At 40.7% G+C, this 18,147-nt stretch overlaps 1 protein-coding gene across 2 annotated transcripts in view; it reads left to right on the top strand.

The window, feature by feature from the left end:
- The first annotated feature begins 9,867 nt into the window (after window positions 1-9,867).
- The window catches only part of LOC121873212 (tripartite motif-containing protein 65-like), a 9,356-nt gene continuing 1,076 nt past the window's right edge, over window positions 9,868-18,147 (top strand). Inside the window, exons 1-3 of one of the 2 annotated variants that reach the window (XM_042376566.1) lie at window positions 9,868-10,099; window positions 15,354-16,181; window positions 16,720-18,147. The exon at window positions 16,720-18,147 is cut by the window's right edge and continues 1,076 nt beyond it. In XM_042376566.1, the coding sequence (XP_042232500.1) occupies window positions 10,082-10,099; window positions 15,354-16,181; window positions 16,720-16,776 (903 nt within the window). In that variant the 5' untranslated portion in view covers window positions 9,868-10,081 and the 3' untranslated portion in view covers window positions 16,777-18,147. The remainder of the gene's footprint in view (window positions 10,100-15,353; window positions 16,182-16,719) is intronic. The other variant, XM_042376565.1, reaches the window with a different exon arrangement.

Here is an 18,147-nt window from a genome sequence, read left to right as displayed (position 1 = left end):
TGGTGGGGGTGTGTCTGAAGCAGGGGCAGGTTGAAAGAGAATCTGAGTCTTACGTACATTTGTAAGGCCTATGTCTTGTAGGCCTGTGAGGAATAAGACTTGTCAGCATACAGTCTCACTAAATCTTAATTTGCTTGTAGTTGTTTAAAGTCCCGTTGATATCCGTAGAATTCCTGACTGTCGATAATTATGATTCCACATGTTGTTCACCTTGTCCACAATAAAGGGGATAAATTATACACAAGACTGCTGTATATATACAGTGTGATATTTACAAGTCCAAATACTGTACAGTTAATTAGACTGGCCCCGTGATCTGTTCTGGGAATGTTCTCAGTGTAGGTCGTCTAGTACTTGAGGTGGGCTCTGTGTTAGACAAGCCGAACTGAGGTGGTTCAGGTGTAGATCTTAACTTAGAGGGGTCCAGTTAAAGTCTGACTAAGGGCACGGTTGAGACACGCCCGTAAAGAGTAATTCCTGCACTCGCCACCAGAGCGATCTATGAGTCAAGCTTCTTGAAGGTTCCTCGAAGGATGAAGTAATCAACCCTTCGGAATGTCAAGCAACTCTACAGTCAGCGGTGTTTACATAACGTGTATAAACAACCGGCTGGTAAGTGATCCCTTTGACGTATGAATCACTATTAACTGGTGGTGCCATTATATATATATATATATATATATATATATATATATATATATATATATATATATATATATATATATATATATATATATATATATATATATATATATTACTTAACTAACTATCTAACATACTTGACGCATTGTAAGTGTGAAGCAAAGTATCCAATAACCACAAAGGAGTAATCTATTCAGTGTTTAAAGAAACACCTACTACTAAGAGTTGCATCATACCTCGGCACTCGGGCTAGACGTAACATCCGCGGGATGTTTTATACGGTTATAACCTATGAACAACCTTTACCATCTACAGGTCATTGAATAATGAATATTCATAATTATACATCAATGGTTGTAAGTGATTAACTACTTACTCTAAATTATACAGTAAGTAAATTATACTGCATACACATTCACCTCAAGGCCGAAGTGTGCATACGCGTCTGCGTAGGTGTTCAGGACCTCCTGTAGGTCGTGTTCAGTGCGAGCAACAAGGGTGAGGTCGTTTGCATACTGTAGTTCAGTAATGGAAAATGCCGACACCTTTGTTCTTGCCTGGAATCGTCTTATGTTGAAAAGACCCCACTTCACCCGGTACTCGATGTTCACCCCGCTGGCGAAATTAGAACTGGCACGAGTAAGGAAGGAAGCCAAATTAGATGGAAGAGAGAGTTGGTGCCAGTACACACCCTTGTTTAACTCCCGTTTGCATGGGGAAGAACTCTGACTAGGTGCCGTTGTGCAGAACACTGCCGTTCATGCCATCTTGGAGTCGCCTCAAAATGGCACTGAGAAGTAATAAAACCCTCAGTGTCAAGATCTGACGGAATTACTCAGAATAGGCAAACTGGAAACTGTAAATAATAAATACTGTTTTTTCTTAGAATTTAATTTGACCAAATTTCAACCTCCCTATTTAGAAATGGTGCAAAGATCCGCATTGATAGAATGAAATATATCAGCTCTAGAAACAGATTTAGTTTGAGGGGAAAAATGAGAAGATTGAAGAGCGGAGTCATCGGCATAAGATTTTTTGTTTACAGTATATCATTGATAAAAAGCAGAAAGAGAGTAGATGAAAGGTAAGAACCCTGTGCAACGCTACACACACACACACACACACACACACACACACACACACACACACACACACACACACATACATACATACAGAGTCCGGCTACAACAACGCTCTCTCCACCCTGGAAATGCCATCCCTTCAGTGACCTCCACCACCACGCACTAGCAATGTTTGGCAGTGGACTACTGCACCATCCTCGTCATCGCCACCTCCTGTCACCGGCAGTCCCCCGCCCACCTCGCGCAGTCCACCACTACAACAAAATTAGAGCCCATAAGAGCCCGCACTGATAGATATAAGAATAGCACCATCCCATCTATTGTTAAAATAATAAACAACTCCTGATTTATGTACTGTACAGCCATGTAGATGTATTGAACGCATATCATTATGTCTAAATCACATGTAAGTTTGTATATTTTCAGCCACCGGCTGCAACTCTATTAATAAACCGTTTATTATTATTATCATTTTACATACACACATACATAATAATATACTGTACATACATACATACATACATACATACATACATACATAATTCCTTAACCAATCGGAAAACCGGTAAGGAGAGGGTAAGATGGAGAGAGAGAGAGAGAGAGAGAGAGAGAGAGAGAGAGAGACGATGATCGGAAAGAAGAAAGACAGAAGGAGGGATAAATATATGATAGAGGATGAGATAAATGGGAAGAAATAAGATAGGGAGTAAGGAAGAAGGAAGGAAGTAATGAGAGAGATGAGGAAGGAGAAAGAGAAGGGGGGAGATGAATAAATGAGGAAGAGGGAAAAAGAATAAAAAAAAGGTGGATGAAAGGAGAGAAACAAGGAATGACACAGAGAGGAAGAGAGGAAGGAAGGAGGGAGGGAGATAATATGTGATATGTCAAGAGTATGAAAGATGTGTTGACAGAATGGGGAAAGAAGGTGGCAGTGAGGGAAGGAGGATGAGAGGGAGGGATGGAGGGTGACATTGAGGGATGGAGGGTGACACTGGGGGATGGAGGGTAACAGTGAAGGAAAGAGGATGGCATTGAGGAGGGACGGAGGATGACAGTGACGGAAGGAGGGAGAGAGACAGTGAGAGGAACGGGGAGGGTAACGGTGAGGGAGGAGGGTGATACTGAGGGGCAGGGGGGTAACAGAGTGAGAGAGAGAGAGAGAGAGAGAGAGAGAAGTCGTATCGGAAAATTATCAAAAGAAAGTGGCTGGTGGGTTGCTGGTGGTGGAAGACCAAGGTGTAGAGGCAAGGGGATGGAGGAAGATGGTGGACAAAGGGGAGAAAGAAAGCGGAGGGTCAAAGGGAAGGGAAAAGGTGAAGGAGCAAGTGGAAGAAAGAGTTAGTGAGGCAAAGGGGAGGAGGAAGCTGGAAGAGCAAAGGGGAGGAGGAAGGTGGAAGAGCAAAGGTGAGGAGGAAGGTGGAGGGGTAAGAGGAGGAGGGGGGTGGAGAGGGGGACTCAGCATCAACAAAGGAACATCAACAGGCGAGACATCTCTTGTGTCAGGCTGTGGTCACACGAATGAGGGCTGACAGCAGACGACGATGAATGGTGTGTGGGTGTGTGTGTGTGTGTGTGTGTGTGTGTGTGTGTGTGTGTGTGTGTGTGTGTGAGAGAGAGAGGAGGGATGATAACAGGGAGCGAGGCTGATATAGTGATTGGAAAATGAGTCACAGGAGAGAGAGAGAGAGAGAGAGAGAGAGAGAGAGAGAGAGAGAGAGAGAGAGAGAGAGAGAGAGAGAGAGAGAGAGAGAGAGAGCGGGATGATGGGAAAATAAAAAGAGAAAGGATGGAAGGAAGGAAGACAAAGCAAAAAGAGAGGAAATGGGAGGGTATCGGAGAAAAGTAGAGACAGAAATGGAAGAAGGGAAACTGAAAAAGAGAGGGAGGTAACAAGAGAGACGGAAGAATGATGAGCGGGAGAGGAAGGTAAGGAGAGAGAACCCAAATAAAGGAAAGAATGCAAAAAAATAAAGAAGGTAGAGAAAGTTGTAAAGGAGAGAGAAGACGCCAGTAAGAGAAGGAGAGAAGATGGAGAAACGGAGGGAAGAAAATAATAATACGGAGAAAAAAGTAAGGAGATAGGTAATGAAAGCAAATAAGTAAGAGAAATAGAATGGGAAAGACAGGAAGAATAGACAAATATAGAGAAGACGAAGATAAAGAACAAAAAATAAAGATGGAGAGAGATGAAAGAAAGCGAAAGAGAAGTGACGAGGGAGGGACCGGGAGGCAGAAGATAAGGAGATAAAGAGACAAATAGGAGAGAGGGGCGGGAAGGGGGTTTGTCTAAGGTGTGCACTCATCTGAAACAATAAAACACTGGTGTGAGGGAAGGTGAGTGAGGCGGCAGATGACGTCCGTGATAGTGTCAGGGATGGTGGGGTGACGTGGACGTGGATGCTGGCCCGCGGGGGTTTATTAATGAGATAAAACACCCACCAGGGGAGGAGGTAGGGAGGTGAAGACGTCGTAGGGAGGGAAGGAGGAGGTAGAGAGGGAAGCTTTGAACGTAAGGAAGGTGTGTGAAAGATAGAGGAGGAGAGGAACTTAGATGTTTGGGAGAGGCCGTGGAAGGTAGGGGAAAGGGGGGGTGAGAGAAGGCCCTTTGAGTGTAAAGAGAGGAGGGGGGGGGGTTGAAGGTAGGTGGGGCGTGGGGCGTGATGAGAGGAGAAGTGAGGAGGCTTTGAGGGGGTGTAGAATGAAGGGAAATAACAGTGAAGAGAAAGGAGCTGCATTTGAGGAAGGGCGTGGACGAGGAAGGGAAGAGAGGTGAGGGGAGGTGTGGGCAGAGGGATTCGAGGATTGCAGCGGGCGACATGTGAAGTTGAGAGAATGGCGAAAGGGGGAGTGCCGTGTTGATAAGGGAGGGGACAAGAAGGGAAATGAAAGGCGTAGGGGTGCTCGTGGCGTGGTGGAGGGGCTGATGAGAGAGTATAGGGGCTGGTAGGAGGGACACACCCTGGAGGACTGATGTGAGCGTGGAGGGGCTGTGGGTTAGTTTATGTTAGGAGTTAGTTTGGTTAGGATAGGTTAAATTTAGGTTAGGTTAGGTTAGGTTAGGTTAGGTTAGGTTAGGTTAGGTTAGGTTAGAAGCTGTAGTTCCTAAAACAATAAAAAACCTGTTTTCAATTAGAATTAGTTTTTGGATCTTTTATCCAAGCAAGAAATCCTGAATTATTTACATTTTTGTTGATTCAAGTTGGTCTACAGTACACAAGTTATTGTACTTAACTCAGTGCAAGATTTCATTATCTATTTTACAGGACAAACTTTAAACTACTTTATTTTGAATAAATAACTTAAAACAATAAACTTTATTATAAACCCCATGTAACTGTCATGGTTATGTCAGGCCAGATGAAGACAATGAATAATGTTTGTAACCAACATCCTGTCTGTATGGATCGCCTTGTATAAAAGTATATTACATTTACTGGATAATGAGAGAAGTTTTATAGTGACAAGAGGGAGATAATTCTTCTTCTACCGCGTCAACACTCAAGTGTTCATCTTATCTAGTAACTGTTTCTCTTAAAAAAAAAGAGAAAACGACATAAGTCAAAATTCAAACAGTAAGATACCTCAGGACAACGTCGACGTCCACTGAATAATCCCCGACAAGGCTCCCACAAGTTGGCCATTTAATCAGTAATTAAAGTGACACTGTAGAAGCAAAAGAAAACGAACAGAGCAGCAATGAGAGGGGAGGCTGCTTTAGATCTGAAAGTGGGATGGGGTATTGTTGTAGACCACTTTACTATGTGAAGGATGCTCAACAAAGCCCTCCGAGTAATGTTAATAAAAAGTTTGTGCTTTAGAGAAAATAAAAAAAATCTGAAAAAGTTTGCTAAAGATAGTCGAAAACACTTTATATTGAAAACATAGATAAAAAGAGAAAAGGGATAAAGGTGAATAATACTGTCAGAAGAGATTTATTTATTTCATAAACCCAAGACTGGGACGTCTGTCTGCTTCACGTGTTGATCTGTGGTAACTTTAACAGCTAATATTTACACGCGGCCGACTATAGGCACATACAGTAAAGTACGTAGATGCGTGTTTGTCACGTCCATGTTATGAGGACTATGACACTTTGATCTTGATGAAACACCCAACTTTTACCCTTTATAATCAGATATATAAGGTTGGTTTTCCGTTTCTATATGAGAGAATGAAAGAGTGAGAGAGAGCTATACAACAGTGATAAGATAAAACAAATATTTTCATGAGTACAGTAGACGGAAAGGGAGGATTCTTCGCGATTATATGAAAACAAAGAATTATAGGTTTACACGATTATATGAAGGGAACAATGCTGTCTTCCCCGGTCATGGAAAAAGGGGGGGGGGGAGAGGAGGGGTTAGCTCCTCGTTGATTAAAATGGGAGTGAATCAGAAAAGCCTTTATGACAGAGGGGAAAAAGAGTGAGTGTGTCATGCACGACATATATGTACAACCTCCCCTCTGAACACATTCATACGCGCTACATCGGACTCCAAACGCACTATCATGCGCACTATCCTTTTCAAACGTGCACCCATACTCACTTCTCCAGCCTCTTCACACTTTGCCGGCCTCTACACTACCCAGTTCTGTAAATTCTCATGTACACAACTCCCCGCCCTACACACGCACACACACACACACACACCCTCTATTGTTCTTCAAACCATGTCTGCATACGTACTACACACATCACAAACAACCAATAAACAGAAGGAAACCCCAACAAACACACTCAAAAACAATCAAAACACCTGCTATAAACACAATCACAAACATGCACTAAATCCCATACAGATAAGCACTAACCTACCAACAATGATTCTACGAAACGGACTAAATCTCTGCAAACAAACCCATAAACACACAATATCCCTACAAACGTTTCTTCAAGCCTAAAATCACTGAGTTCACCTTAAAATAACAACCACAAAAACCTAATAATACATCCACAAACATAAATTTATGCTCCATACAATCGCGTTCACAAACATGCACTAAAATCTCTACAACTATACCTACTAAAGTAACTAGATCCCTTAAACACATGCACTAAAACGCAAAAAAATTCCAAACAAAACGTACAAACACGTACAAAACTCCCCTAAAAACACGCACTAACCCAACAAATATTCCTAGACAGCCGACGGTGCAGCGGGGCCGTGTTATCCGGGAGTTCCCAGTTTGCAAACATTATTGTATTGTAGGGGGAAGCGCAGCTAGTCTCCCGGGACCTTTATAGGGCCCACACGTGACGAGCATAGCGCGCTACACACGTAACTTGCACCAGTCACGTTGCTGGGGAGGGAGGTGTTGGGGGCAAGTATGGAAGGGAGTTAAGATGAGAAAAAGGAAGGGAGGGATTGGGAGGTGGGGATTGGGAGGGAATAGGGGAGGAAGATAGGTATATATAAGTGTGTGGGGATGTCATATCTCATCATCCTCACCCTCCCCGGTCCTGAAGACAAGTATTGTCTAACGAAATATCGAGGTACGTCGCCTGTGTGTGTGTGTGTGTGTGTGTGTGTGTGTGTGTGTGTGTGTGTGTTTATGCATATGTGCACATAGTTTTATATAATTATGTAGATGTTAGTATAGTATACATGTATTTTGGCATGCAGGCATCACGGTTTGTGTATTTGTCTATGATGACATTTGTACGAAACATTAGTTTAACAATTACAGTAAACAAGATCCAATTTGACATAGAGTAATAAAATTCCATGAAGGTTAATTAACTAACTCACACGCCCCTTTAACTGTCTCTAATTTGCATACTGTGTTCCAGGTAAGAACATGACTGTGGGAGGTGTGTAGGCGAAGGTGTGGTCGAGCACCTGACGTGATGAGGAAGGCAACCTTGAGATAATTGTGGTATCATTAATATCACCATAATTAACTTATTATTTTTCTCTATCTCTTTCTTTCTTTCTCGTTGTCTCTTTTTGCGAGTCTCTGGCTGTCTTCGTCGGTTTCTCTTTCCATTTCCGCCTGTTTTTCCTTCTCTCTCTTCCAAATCTCCCTTTCACTGTCTTTATTTAAGTAATCACCTTTCCTCCACTGATTATACTGAAGGTGTAACAGGTTAAGAGAACCTCGACACGCAATATACATTTTTACTAAACCAAGTTAATCATGTTGATACACTTTACGCTCGTCAAGGTTTGCGTATGCGTGCTTATGACAGGAATTAGTTATGGGAGCCGGACGTGCGAGTCTTCTGTCATCGACACGTATTCTCTTAATATGCCGGAGAGAGAGGGAGAGAGAGTTTGACTATTGAATCATTTCAAAGAATAATCGACGTAGAACTCATAAGGCAACACTGTAGTGCAATCCTGGGGATACAAACATTGTCAGTTGCGACTGTTCAACTTCACTGCATAGGTTGAGCGAGTCAAACACTGCTGCTTGTCGGTACTTCCTCACTAACTACATAAAGTGATATCATTACTTCGCTCTGGGCCAATCAGTGCACTAATTAAACGTCACAAAGTCGCCAGTCATTTTGATCAAGTCTTCCTCGGCTTATTGTTTATTGTTTATATAATCAATCATCTTTTCATTAATTTTTGTGAATTAAACTACAGACTACTGTATAATATATAATGTACATTTCGAAAATAACACATATCAGGTTACATATATCTCACACACAAACAAACAAACACACTACGTTACATACATCTCACACACAAACAAATAAATAAACACCAGGTTACGTGCATCGCATATACAAACAAGCAAACAAACACACTACTTTATGTACATTTCACATACAAACAAATAAATACACACCAGGTAACATACATCTCACATACAAGGAAACACACTAGGTTACATATATATCACATACAAACAAACACACACCCTTTAATTCTGATCACTCTTTACAAACCGTAATTGGACTGGTAGTTTGGTCATTCCCACCTATGTCTTAATTAACGCCTCAGGACTCACTTTGAGGTGATCACAGGAGAGCCGGACACACACACACACACACACACACACACACACACACACACACACACACACACACACACACACACATATCAACAGTGCCACTTATCTACTGATTATACAAACTGGCTTGACTTCTATATCAACAATAAAAAGCCACAAAGATTACATCCAGATAACAACACTGGTATAAGACCCTCGTATATCCTAAGTTATTTCCAAGAATACATATACTGGCGATAAGAATGATTAGATTGAGTTGAAGCGTAATCATACACTGCATGAACATGAGTGTACAGAACAGGAGACGGCCAGGTGATATTACAATCTAAAAAAAAAATGCTGACGTAACCTGCCTACTCCTGTGTGCTCCTACAACTCTGTTACAATGACCACCCGACACTGTAATGACAAATTCTCTTCTCTTGAGAGTTATGAGACGACCAGAAACTGTGACCTTCCTGAAGAAAAAAAAACAAACGTGAAATAATGAGTAGCAAAGTATAGAAAAACAAATACTTGTATAAGCGAGATGGAGAGGGAGAAAGAGATAAGAAAGAACACTCATGTGGTAAACTCATCAAGCTGTTCTACACACGAATGATACTTGTTCCGCTCTTGTTTTGGTGTGAAAGGAACTTATTCTTTGACGGACATTGTATTCTGACACCCTAAAGTCAATAAGAATGAAAATCCATAAAAGTTTGCTAACGCAGGCATTTAGCTCTTGATATCTGTAATACAACATGAAGCATACTCAGTACATGATAAAATAAAGAGCTGGAAAATTTTAATAAATACAGTGTGAAAACAGGATTAATTTGTCTTAATTCACAAAAAAAAAATAGAAATTAGCTGAAATTTTCATCGTCATTACTAAAGCCAAGTTTTGGAGTAAAGAGAAATTCCGGTGGAACTAGTAAAGTTCACTGTAGTCGTATCTGCTGTTAAGTTCACTGTAGTCGTGTCTGTTGTTTCTGTTGTTAAGTTCATTGTAGTTGAATCTGTCGTATCTGTTGTTAAGTTCATTGTAGTCGTATCTATTGTTAAGTTCACCCTAGTCGCATTTCAGTTTACTGTGGTCGTATAATGTCAATTCACTGTAGTCCTATCTCTTGAGCTCAGTTTAATGTGGTCGTATCAGTTGTTGGGTGATAACAAGTGTCGTTATCAGAGGCAGCTGATGAAGAGTGTCAGGCTCATACACATCGGAGGAGGTTGTGCAGGAAGGACACAATATTTCTTATTTTCATATTTGTTGATGTTACCAGAAATATACTGAGCATTGAAGTTAAGGTTAGGAGGACAACATCTTATGAAAAGATAGTGTGTGTTAGGGGACAGCCCACGTCAAGCACCATCATCCTTTTATCTTCTTGGCAATATATTACTCCATGATGGAAAACACCAAGGTAAGTTCTGAGGGATTACATGAAGAGTAGCCTTCCCTTTCTTATTTAATTTTGAGATTAACCTAACCTAACCTAACTTAATCCCAAGTAGCGTAAGGATATTTAACCATCAGGTCAAATACTGGGAGGGGGGGCTAATCCTTATGTGATCCAATCTGAGTTCTAACCGTAAAGATGTGAGGTACCAGGTGTACAGAAGTCATAAATAGTCGGACATTAAACTACGAAGGAAGAGACTCTGAATAATCAGTATGACAGGAAAAGGCAGCCAAGAAAAATTTCCGCAAAGATGATATAACGAATCATGATTATAATGTTAAACACTTAACTATTGGAGATTGATAGAAATAAGCAAAGAGACATTGTTCTGTGCTGAAGATGAGAACTTGGATCGAATTCAACCTGCGAGGTGTTTGGGGAAATCTGGTTAAGCCGTTTATCCAAATATGTTTTATTTATGCAGAATTTCCACGTACATTTACACTAGGAAGTACTTGTGTTGTGTGCGTGCTGAAGTACATCATATCAGGTGAGCTTATATAGGAATGTACGTGGATAAAGTCCATTGGATTTCTATCCATTGGATTTACAACGATTATACGTAGAAGAATATCAACTTTGATTGTCTTGGAAGTAGGTAGTAGGCAGCTAACAAACAGGGAGGTAATACCGCCTGGGAAGATATTGGAAGCATAATGTGTTGTCTAATGGTAGACCCTGCTGCCATATGGGTTCACGAAAATTGTGACCAAGTCCCAGGTTGCTGATCTGTCTTTCTGCCTCATTAACACAAAATTGCAGGGTCTCAATTGTCTCTCTTACTATTGCCAACACAACAAATATAACCGTACTCACTCTTGATGTGTTCTATTCTCTGTATTCTTTTATTCTCCTTTGAAGTCAGTTGACAATAATATTGAAGCAATGCTTTTTTTGGATGGGTCCCACTAGTCGGGAAGGTTGTGGGCCCTAGGGCCGACCTGATCATCATCAAACTACTGGGGCCTCGACTGACGTCACCGCGATTGCTGGAGGGCGGCTTTTCTCACACTTAATTTTTCCAACATTCGCGGCCTGAGATCCAATTATCCTTCTGTAGAGCACCATCTATTAACCTCTTTCCCCCGACCTCTTAGTACTATCTGAACTTCAACTGACCAAAGCAGCTTCACGCAAACCTTTTCAAGTCTCCAGCGAAAACCATTATACCTCTTTCCGTTCTAAGGGAGGCGTATGCGACTGCTGCAACACACATACACCAATAGCTCGACTCACGGATCTTGAATTTTCTCTTTATGATGTTATCAGGCTCAAATATTTCTACCAGCTCTGATTATTTTTCTTTGTTTCCCAACTCTATCAACTATTTGGAACTCTTTGACTATCTCACTTCTTGCCATGAGACGTTGCTATGCTCACACCCCAACACCGAGATCCTCTACCAAGGGGATTTCAATGTACATCACAGAGAGTGGCTTGGCTCTGCAAAGGATGACCCAGGTGGAGCTGAGGCACTCTTTTTCCTTACTTAATGATCTGGAACAAATAATTAAACACCCTACACGCGTTCCTGATCGAAACGATCAATTTACTAGCATTCTTGATCTTTGTTTTACCGCTAACCCCTCACACTATTCATACTCAATTTCTGCCCCTTAGGATCTTCTGTTCACAATTCTATTTCTATTAAATCAAACTGGGCACGACCACCTTCCCCTCCCCCCTCTAAACGTCAACTATGGCACTATCGGAGGGTAAACTGGCAATCCTTGCGAGAATTCTTCTCCGACTTTCCTTGGGATGAATGTTGCTTTTCCACTCGGTACAGGGGGTCTAGTGTGAGGTCAAGTTTTTCCTTCTGTGAAATATCGTGTAGTGGGTTTTCTCAAGGTTTAAGGTTAGTTTATTATGTAATACCCAGATCCTGACTTTAGCCAATTCAGTGTTCATAGTTTCATCAAAGAATTGAGGTCTGAGTTGGTGGTATAGAGATTACTATCGTCTGCAAATAAGTTGTATTTTATGAGTGTGCTGGAGTGGACTATGTCGTTTATGTACAACAAAAACAGTACTGGACCGAGAATTGAACCTTGGGGGACGCCATACAAGATTGGCGAGGAGTCAGATTGGTGATTATTATAGCAGACATACTGCAACCTGTTGGACAGATATGAGGTAAACCAATTGTGGGACAGGCTCCTAACGCCGTAATGTTCAAGCTTTGAAAGGAGGATGGTATGGTCGACAGTATCGAAGGCTTTAGAGAGGTCCAAGAATATACCGACTGTGAACTGACTATCATCAAAGGAATTTAAGATGTCATCAGTAAAGGATAACAGAGCACTCTCAGTCGACCTTCCAGTTTTAAATTCAATCTGGGAGTCTGTAAAGATGTTATTGGCATTGCATAAGGAATTTAGTCTACTACATGCTAGCTTCTCCAGTATCTTAATCAAGGCTGGAAGGACTGATATGGGGCGGTAACTCATGAAGAGACCTTTGTCCCAGATTTTTTATATGCTGCGTGAACTTTAGCAATTTCACTTTATCCGGAAAGACACCACTAGTGAAGGAGGAGTTACAAAAGTGTAGGAGAACAGGTAGTAATAAGTGGGCTACTTTCTTAATGATGCTCATTGGTATATTGTCTTCGCCTGCTGCTGCATCTTTGGACATTTTTATGATGGCCAGTAATTCATCTGCTGTGACAGGGGATAAGAACAGCTCATTTTGCTGTCTGTATTGCAGGTATAGGTTCTAAATTCCTCATGGTGATCAGGGATGCTCTGTGCAAGATTTTTGCTAACATTAATAAAATATTCATTGAAGTGGTTGGCAATTAGGGGGGGTTCTGTTACAACTGAATTATTTATCATAAAAGCGGAATGGGGGACGAAGGCTGAGTGTTCCTGTTCTGAATAGAATTTATGATATTCCATGTTTTCATTCAATCGCCTGATGCTGACTGGAGCTTATTTGTATAATAGCTAAGTCTGGCATTTCTAACTACTTGAGTTACTCTATTTCTGATACTTCGGTAAACATCACCGAAAGTTATGGGTCTTTTTGCAAATTTCCTTTGGAGTTTGTGTTTTTTTTATCGTTATCTTAATTTCGCTTGTGATATAGGGTTTGGAAATGGATACAGTTTTCACTGACTTAGTCTTGAGCGGGAAGCATTTATCAAAACAAGCATTGAAGATGCAAGAGAAGTTGCAGCTGTTCACTTTAAGGTTGTCGGAGGCATAGACAAGATCCCAGTTAGCATTCATTAGGTTGTTTTAAAAATATGAGCATGTTGTCGGCGCAGTAGTCTCTGTATTGTACTGAGACTCTATTAGACCTTTCAGGTCTTGTGGCTGTTTTATACATGGCAAAAACTTGGAAAGTGATCTGAGATATTGTGATAAATAATTTCACTTGTAAGATTGTTAGGAGTGTTGTCAGTCCAGATGTGATCCATCACAGTGGCAGAGGTAGGCAGTTACTCTAGTGGGTTTGGTTATAGTGTTGAAGAAGAGCTTAGAATGACAGGTAGCAAGAAAGTAAAATACTGAGGTGTCGGTTTCTGATTGTATTAGGTCAAGATTGTAATCTCCTGTAATGTAGCAAAGTTCCTCTCTGAACTTATGATAGAGATACTTGGAATACTGTTCTCATATCTGGGGTGGCTTTTTTTCTGCCCAACTGTTAGATGGGGTGGAATCAAAGGCATTTCGTCTTATTAACTCTCCTTCTTCCCCTTTTCTTCGCCGCAACGTTTCTTCACTCTCTCTCTTTTACAGTTACTTTAACGGGCATTATTCGGTGGATTTGGCATCTAGTGTATCGCCGGCAAGTCCATGGGGTCGTAACACTTGTCTTGTCCGCTGTGCTCACCGTTTCTCTGTGGGTGTCGGTCACACTAGAATAACCTGTCGTGTACATTTTTCTTTCTTCACACAGCCAAACTGTGGAATGCTCTGCCTTCTTCTGTGTTTCCACACTCATACAATGTCTCACTTCAAAAAGCTGGTTTTCCGGCATCTTCGTGATTTAGATTAATATAATCTTTTTTCTTTTCTCTTGTTAATTTCTTTTTACTCTTATTTTTTCGCCCCCTAGGCCCCGTTGTGGGTAGATGACCTGTGCCCGGGTAGGCTATTCCCGTAAAAAAAAAAAATCATATTAGGTAAAAACAGGTGAAAAGCTCTGTTAGTCTAACGACATAATATAGATATATCCTTTAACTTATCCACTCGCCTTTATATAAGACAACTAACAAAAGAATTATGAAAGCCATTTCCATAACTTTAAATTTGGAAAGGAATGTAGTCAAGCTAAAAATGGAATATAATTCTCAACAAAGAGTCTCAGATTCCACAGTACATTTAGCACTGTATCCACCTCACAATGGAGTAGTCAAAGGTTAAACTCCCGAAAGGAGTAGAGAATTGAGTTCCTTTCGTAAACACTAGCTTTGTGTACTCAGCAATAAATAAATGTACCACTGGGTGACCTTCCCAATGGTGGAACATTCCTTCACTAGACTGTCGTCCCTCAAAGTGTGTGGGGAAATCGATTTAATCAATGAATACTAGTAAGACTCACGAGATCCGGCCACCCAGTATCATAATACTAAAGGCTTACTGCATATGACCGTATAGTGTATATGCATATCTATTTTCCCGTTTTATTAATAATTTCTAATAAGATTAATAATTTTTTTTTCAGAACTATTTGAAGAAAAAACATTTTAAAGAAAGTAAAGAAAAGAAACATATTCCCTGTCCTGGTGTGACAGTCCGATATACAGTAGTACTGATAATCCAGAATATTATTGTGTTATACAGCCTATGCACATTCTTCCCTGCTTTCAAGCAATCTATTTCCATCAAACTTATTATTTAACAAACTTTACATAGTAATTTGTAGTGTGGTCAATATTTATAATCCTATTTAATGAATGGACCTTGAAAATGAATTATTTTTTAAGTTACTTGAGAGTGAGTGTCAGTCTCCTCTCATGACACCAACAGCCACCTGACCAAATGCTTAATGTTTGCTTCCTTCCAATGACGGCTATTTCACTTAGATTTAGTATGAGTACTTTTCCCCTGAAGTCATCCTTAAAGTACAACAAGCCTATCATACTTAAGCTCAATATCTTACACGCTAGTATTCAACTCTGCTCCTAGTCATCAGACTTTGTCATGTTTAGGTATATATATGTTGTGTCCACTGGTGAGTTTTAACTGCCATTTGTGTTTTATAGAACGACCCGAGAGACTGCACTGTCTGCTTTGTAAGATTCAACGCTGGCAGACGATGTCCCCGCATCTTGGTCTCATGTGGTCACTCCTTCTGTTCCGTCTGCATCAACGAGATTAAGAAGAAAAACAATCTGAGATGCCCATATTGTAGCAGACAATTCAATATGACAGCCGTTGAAGACCTGCCAGTCAACCATGCACTTTTACAGCTTCTGGAACAAAAGGCACCACCACCATCATCTCTTGGAGCGGCAAAAGTCAACGACTTTTCCAAGGTACAATCTCCAAAACAACATGCTGGAGTTTGTGACGAACACGGCCAGTACAAGTTGTTCCACTGTGCCACCTGTGACATGTACATTTGTCATGTGTGTACTGTTGTTGACCACCCACGTACGTCCTGTTCTGTTGTCTCCATCAAGAAAGCATTAGAGAATATAAAGGCTTCTGAGGACAAGGGCATTAGTTCAGAAATCAGCTGCTGTGGGGAAGTAACACAACATCTAAATAACTACAGTGAACAGTTGGATAACAAGATCAAAGACCAAGAATGTCAGATAGAAGAACTACTAAGACAGGTGGAACTACATAAACTCGAGAAGCAGCAGCTGGGGGCGGAAAAAGTTAAGGTCAGGGCAGCTCTCTTGGAAGGAGAAAGTAAAGACGAATCGCTCAGTACCAGCCAGAAGTGTGTGGCTGCCAGCAATAGTCTTCAGGAAGCTGAAGCTGCGGCTTCACAAGCTAAGCTTCACAAACAGTCTGCCCAAGCCTGGAGACTCCAATGTTCGGAGAGGTTCCCTGATGTCGTACCCGCCCTGCCCCAGCCGCAGGTTAGTTGGTTTTGTTCCCAGAGGTATAAGTTACGTAATATTTGGGTAAATTAGTAAAAGCATACACATCTATAAAAATAAAAAATATATATACTTAATCACAAAATATGTGTTGCTTTTGTCTGACTTACTTTTGAGATGCCATTAAATACCTTGACCTAGACCACCTCCTGAACTAATAATTTCCAGCGTAGAGACAAAGGGATAACTCTTACATTATCCAAAGGTAAGTCATCACTTTAAATCAACATACAGTAATTCTATTCTTGTCCATTTATTGGAAGTTCGCTTCGGAGTGATGATGATTCCAATCTGTGTCATCTAAAGTTCCGTAAGTTACAGCAGTAGTAGTAGCCACGTGGATAATACACACTAATTTAGTACACACACTAGTCATCAATAATAAAAACTGATGAGAGATAAATATATGTGTGGAGTTCAAGATTTCCCTGTTGCTATTTTTCATTTAGACTGTTCACTGTATAGGTGTGGCCAGCCCTGGTGTTTACCTTATTAACGTACTGTTCTCTACATTTAGGCTACGTCCCATCAGCGACAGTACCGCAGAGGCGTGCGACAAGGGTATAAGCGCTAAAGACAGGTGACCCGCGTTTCAAATACTCATTGTCAACCTGAAATAGAGTTTATACCTAGAAGATAATGCTTTTCAACGTATGGTTTCTGCAGAGGTACCCAGGAAAAAGTATCCCTTATATCAGAGGAGGATAGAAGTGGGTGAATTTCAGCATCTCTCTGCAAGGAACTTTGCCAAGATCGAAAGAAATTTCACGAATACACCAGAATGTATCCTCCTACATTTGACGACATCCTTGAAAATATTTTACCGCAAGGGGTATTAAACATTTATCTGCCTAATTTTATTCAGTAATTATGTTCACCTTGATATCTTCGAGAACAGGCCTAGGATTAGAGTAGCTAAGATATTATCATAAAACTTGTCCCTGACCTAATACATATATTTGTGAATGAACTGGTGTATGATATTTTTTAAATTTACTGTTAATTTTCAAATCATTGGCGACATTCTCCCATTGTGTGTCAACGGTATTTGAATTGTGGTATTCTTTTTTTTTTTCTGTGGTCCCATAAAAAGGGCCACTGAAAGACTTCAGCAATCAAATATTCAAGAAAGTGCATGACCGTGGGTGGATGACTGTCTGCTTCTGACGCAAGGTCGGGCGTCTAGTTCTCTCTTCGTGGTCGCTCACGACCGCTTCACACGTCTACGTGGGACACATTAAAGAAAACACATATGTTTGTCCGCTACACCAAGGTTTCGCGTTTACTCGTGTGGTCACTCGATGCCGCAGAACGCTCGCACGCGGGACGTAGCCTTATTTAGAGTGCAATGAAATTAGATACATTTATTTTTCACTATACACATAATTGTATCATTGAGCGTTATATCTCCAGTTGTCAATCATTAATTTGCTTACAGGATGGATTAACAACCGTGAACCATACCGATCCCGTCACAAGATTGATCAAGGCGATGCAGGTCAGGCAGTAGACTCCTGGTGCTTAAGGAAGACTGGGAGTGAGTGTTATGATGGTCTTCAGCATCACAGTTACTTAAATGACATTTCTCAATTATTCAAAACTAAATATTTCTAATTTCAAATAAATGTTTAACATACTTCAAAACAATAATAAGACAACAGTAAACATTAACTTTATATATTCTTAAAAGTTTCGAGTTTTAAATATTTCATTAGTTTGGTAATATTCTTCAAGCATGCTATATTATTTGTTAAGGATTTGTCTGTGTGTCTGTGTAATAACTGGGTTTGTATTTTTGTGATGCCGACTCTCCCTATGGTCCCGTATGGCACAAAGATAAAAGTGAGAAAATTTAGAGTACTGTAGTCATATTGTAAGGCCTTTAATGTTAACAACTGGTGAGTGAAGTCCATTATACGCCGCAGAGTTTGTTTATCTTATCTTT

The sequence above is a fragment of the Homarus americanus genome, unplaced genomic scaffold, assembly GCF_018991925.1.
Source record: "Homarus americanus isolate GMGI-L3 unplaced genomic scaffold, GMGI_Hamer_2.0 scaffold32929, whole genome shotgun sequence".
Lineage (NCBI taxonomy): Eukaryota > Metazoa > Arthropoda > Malacostraca > Decapoda > Nephropidae > Homarus > Homarus americanus.
This window is presented reverse-complemented; position numbering and strand designations above follow the sequence as displayed.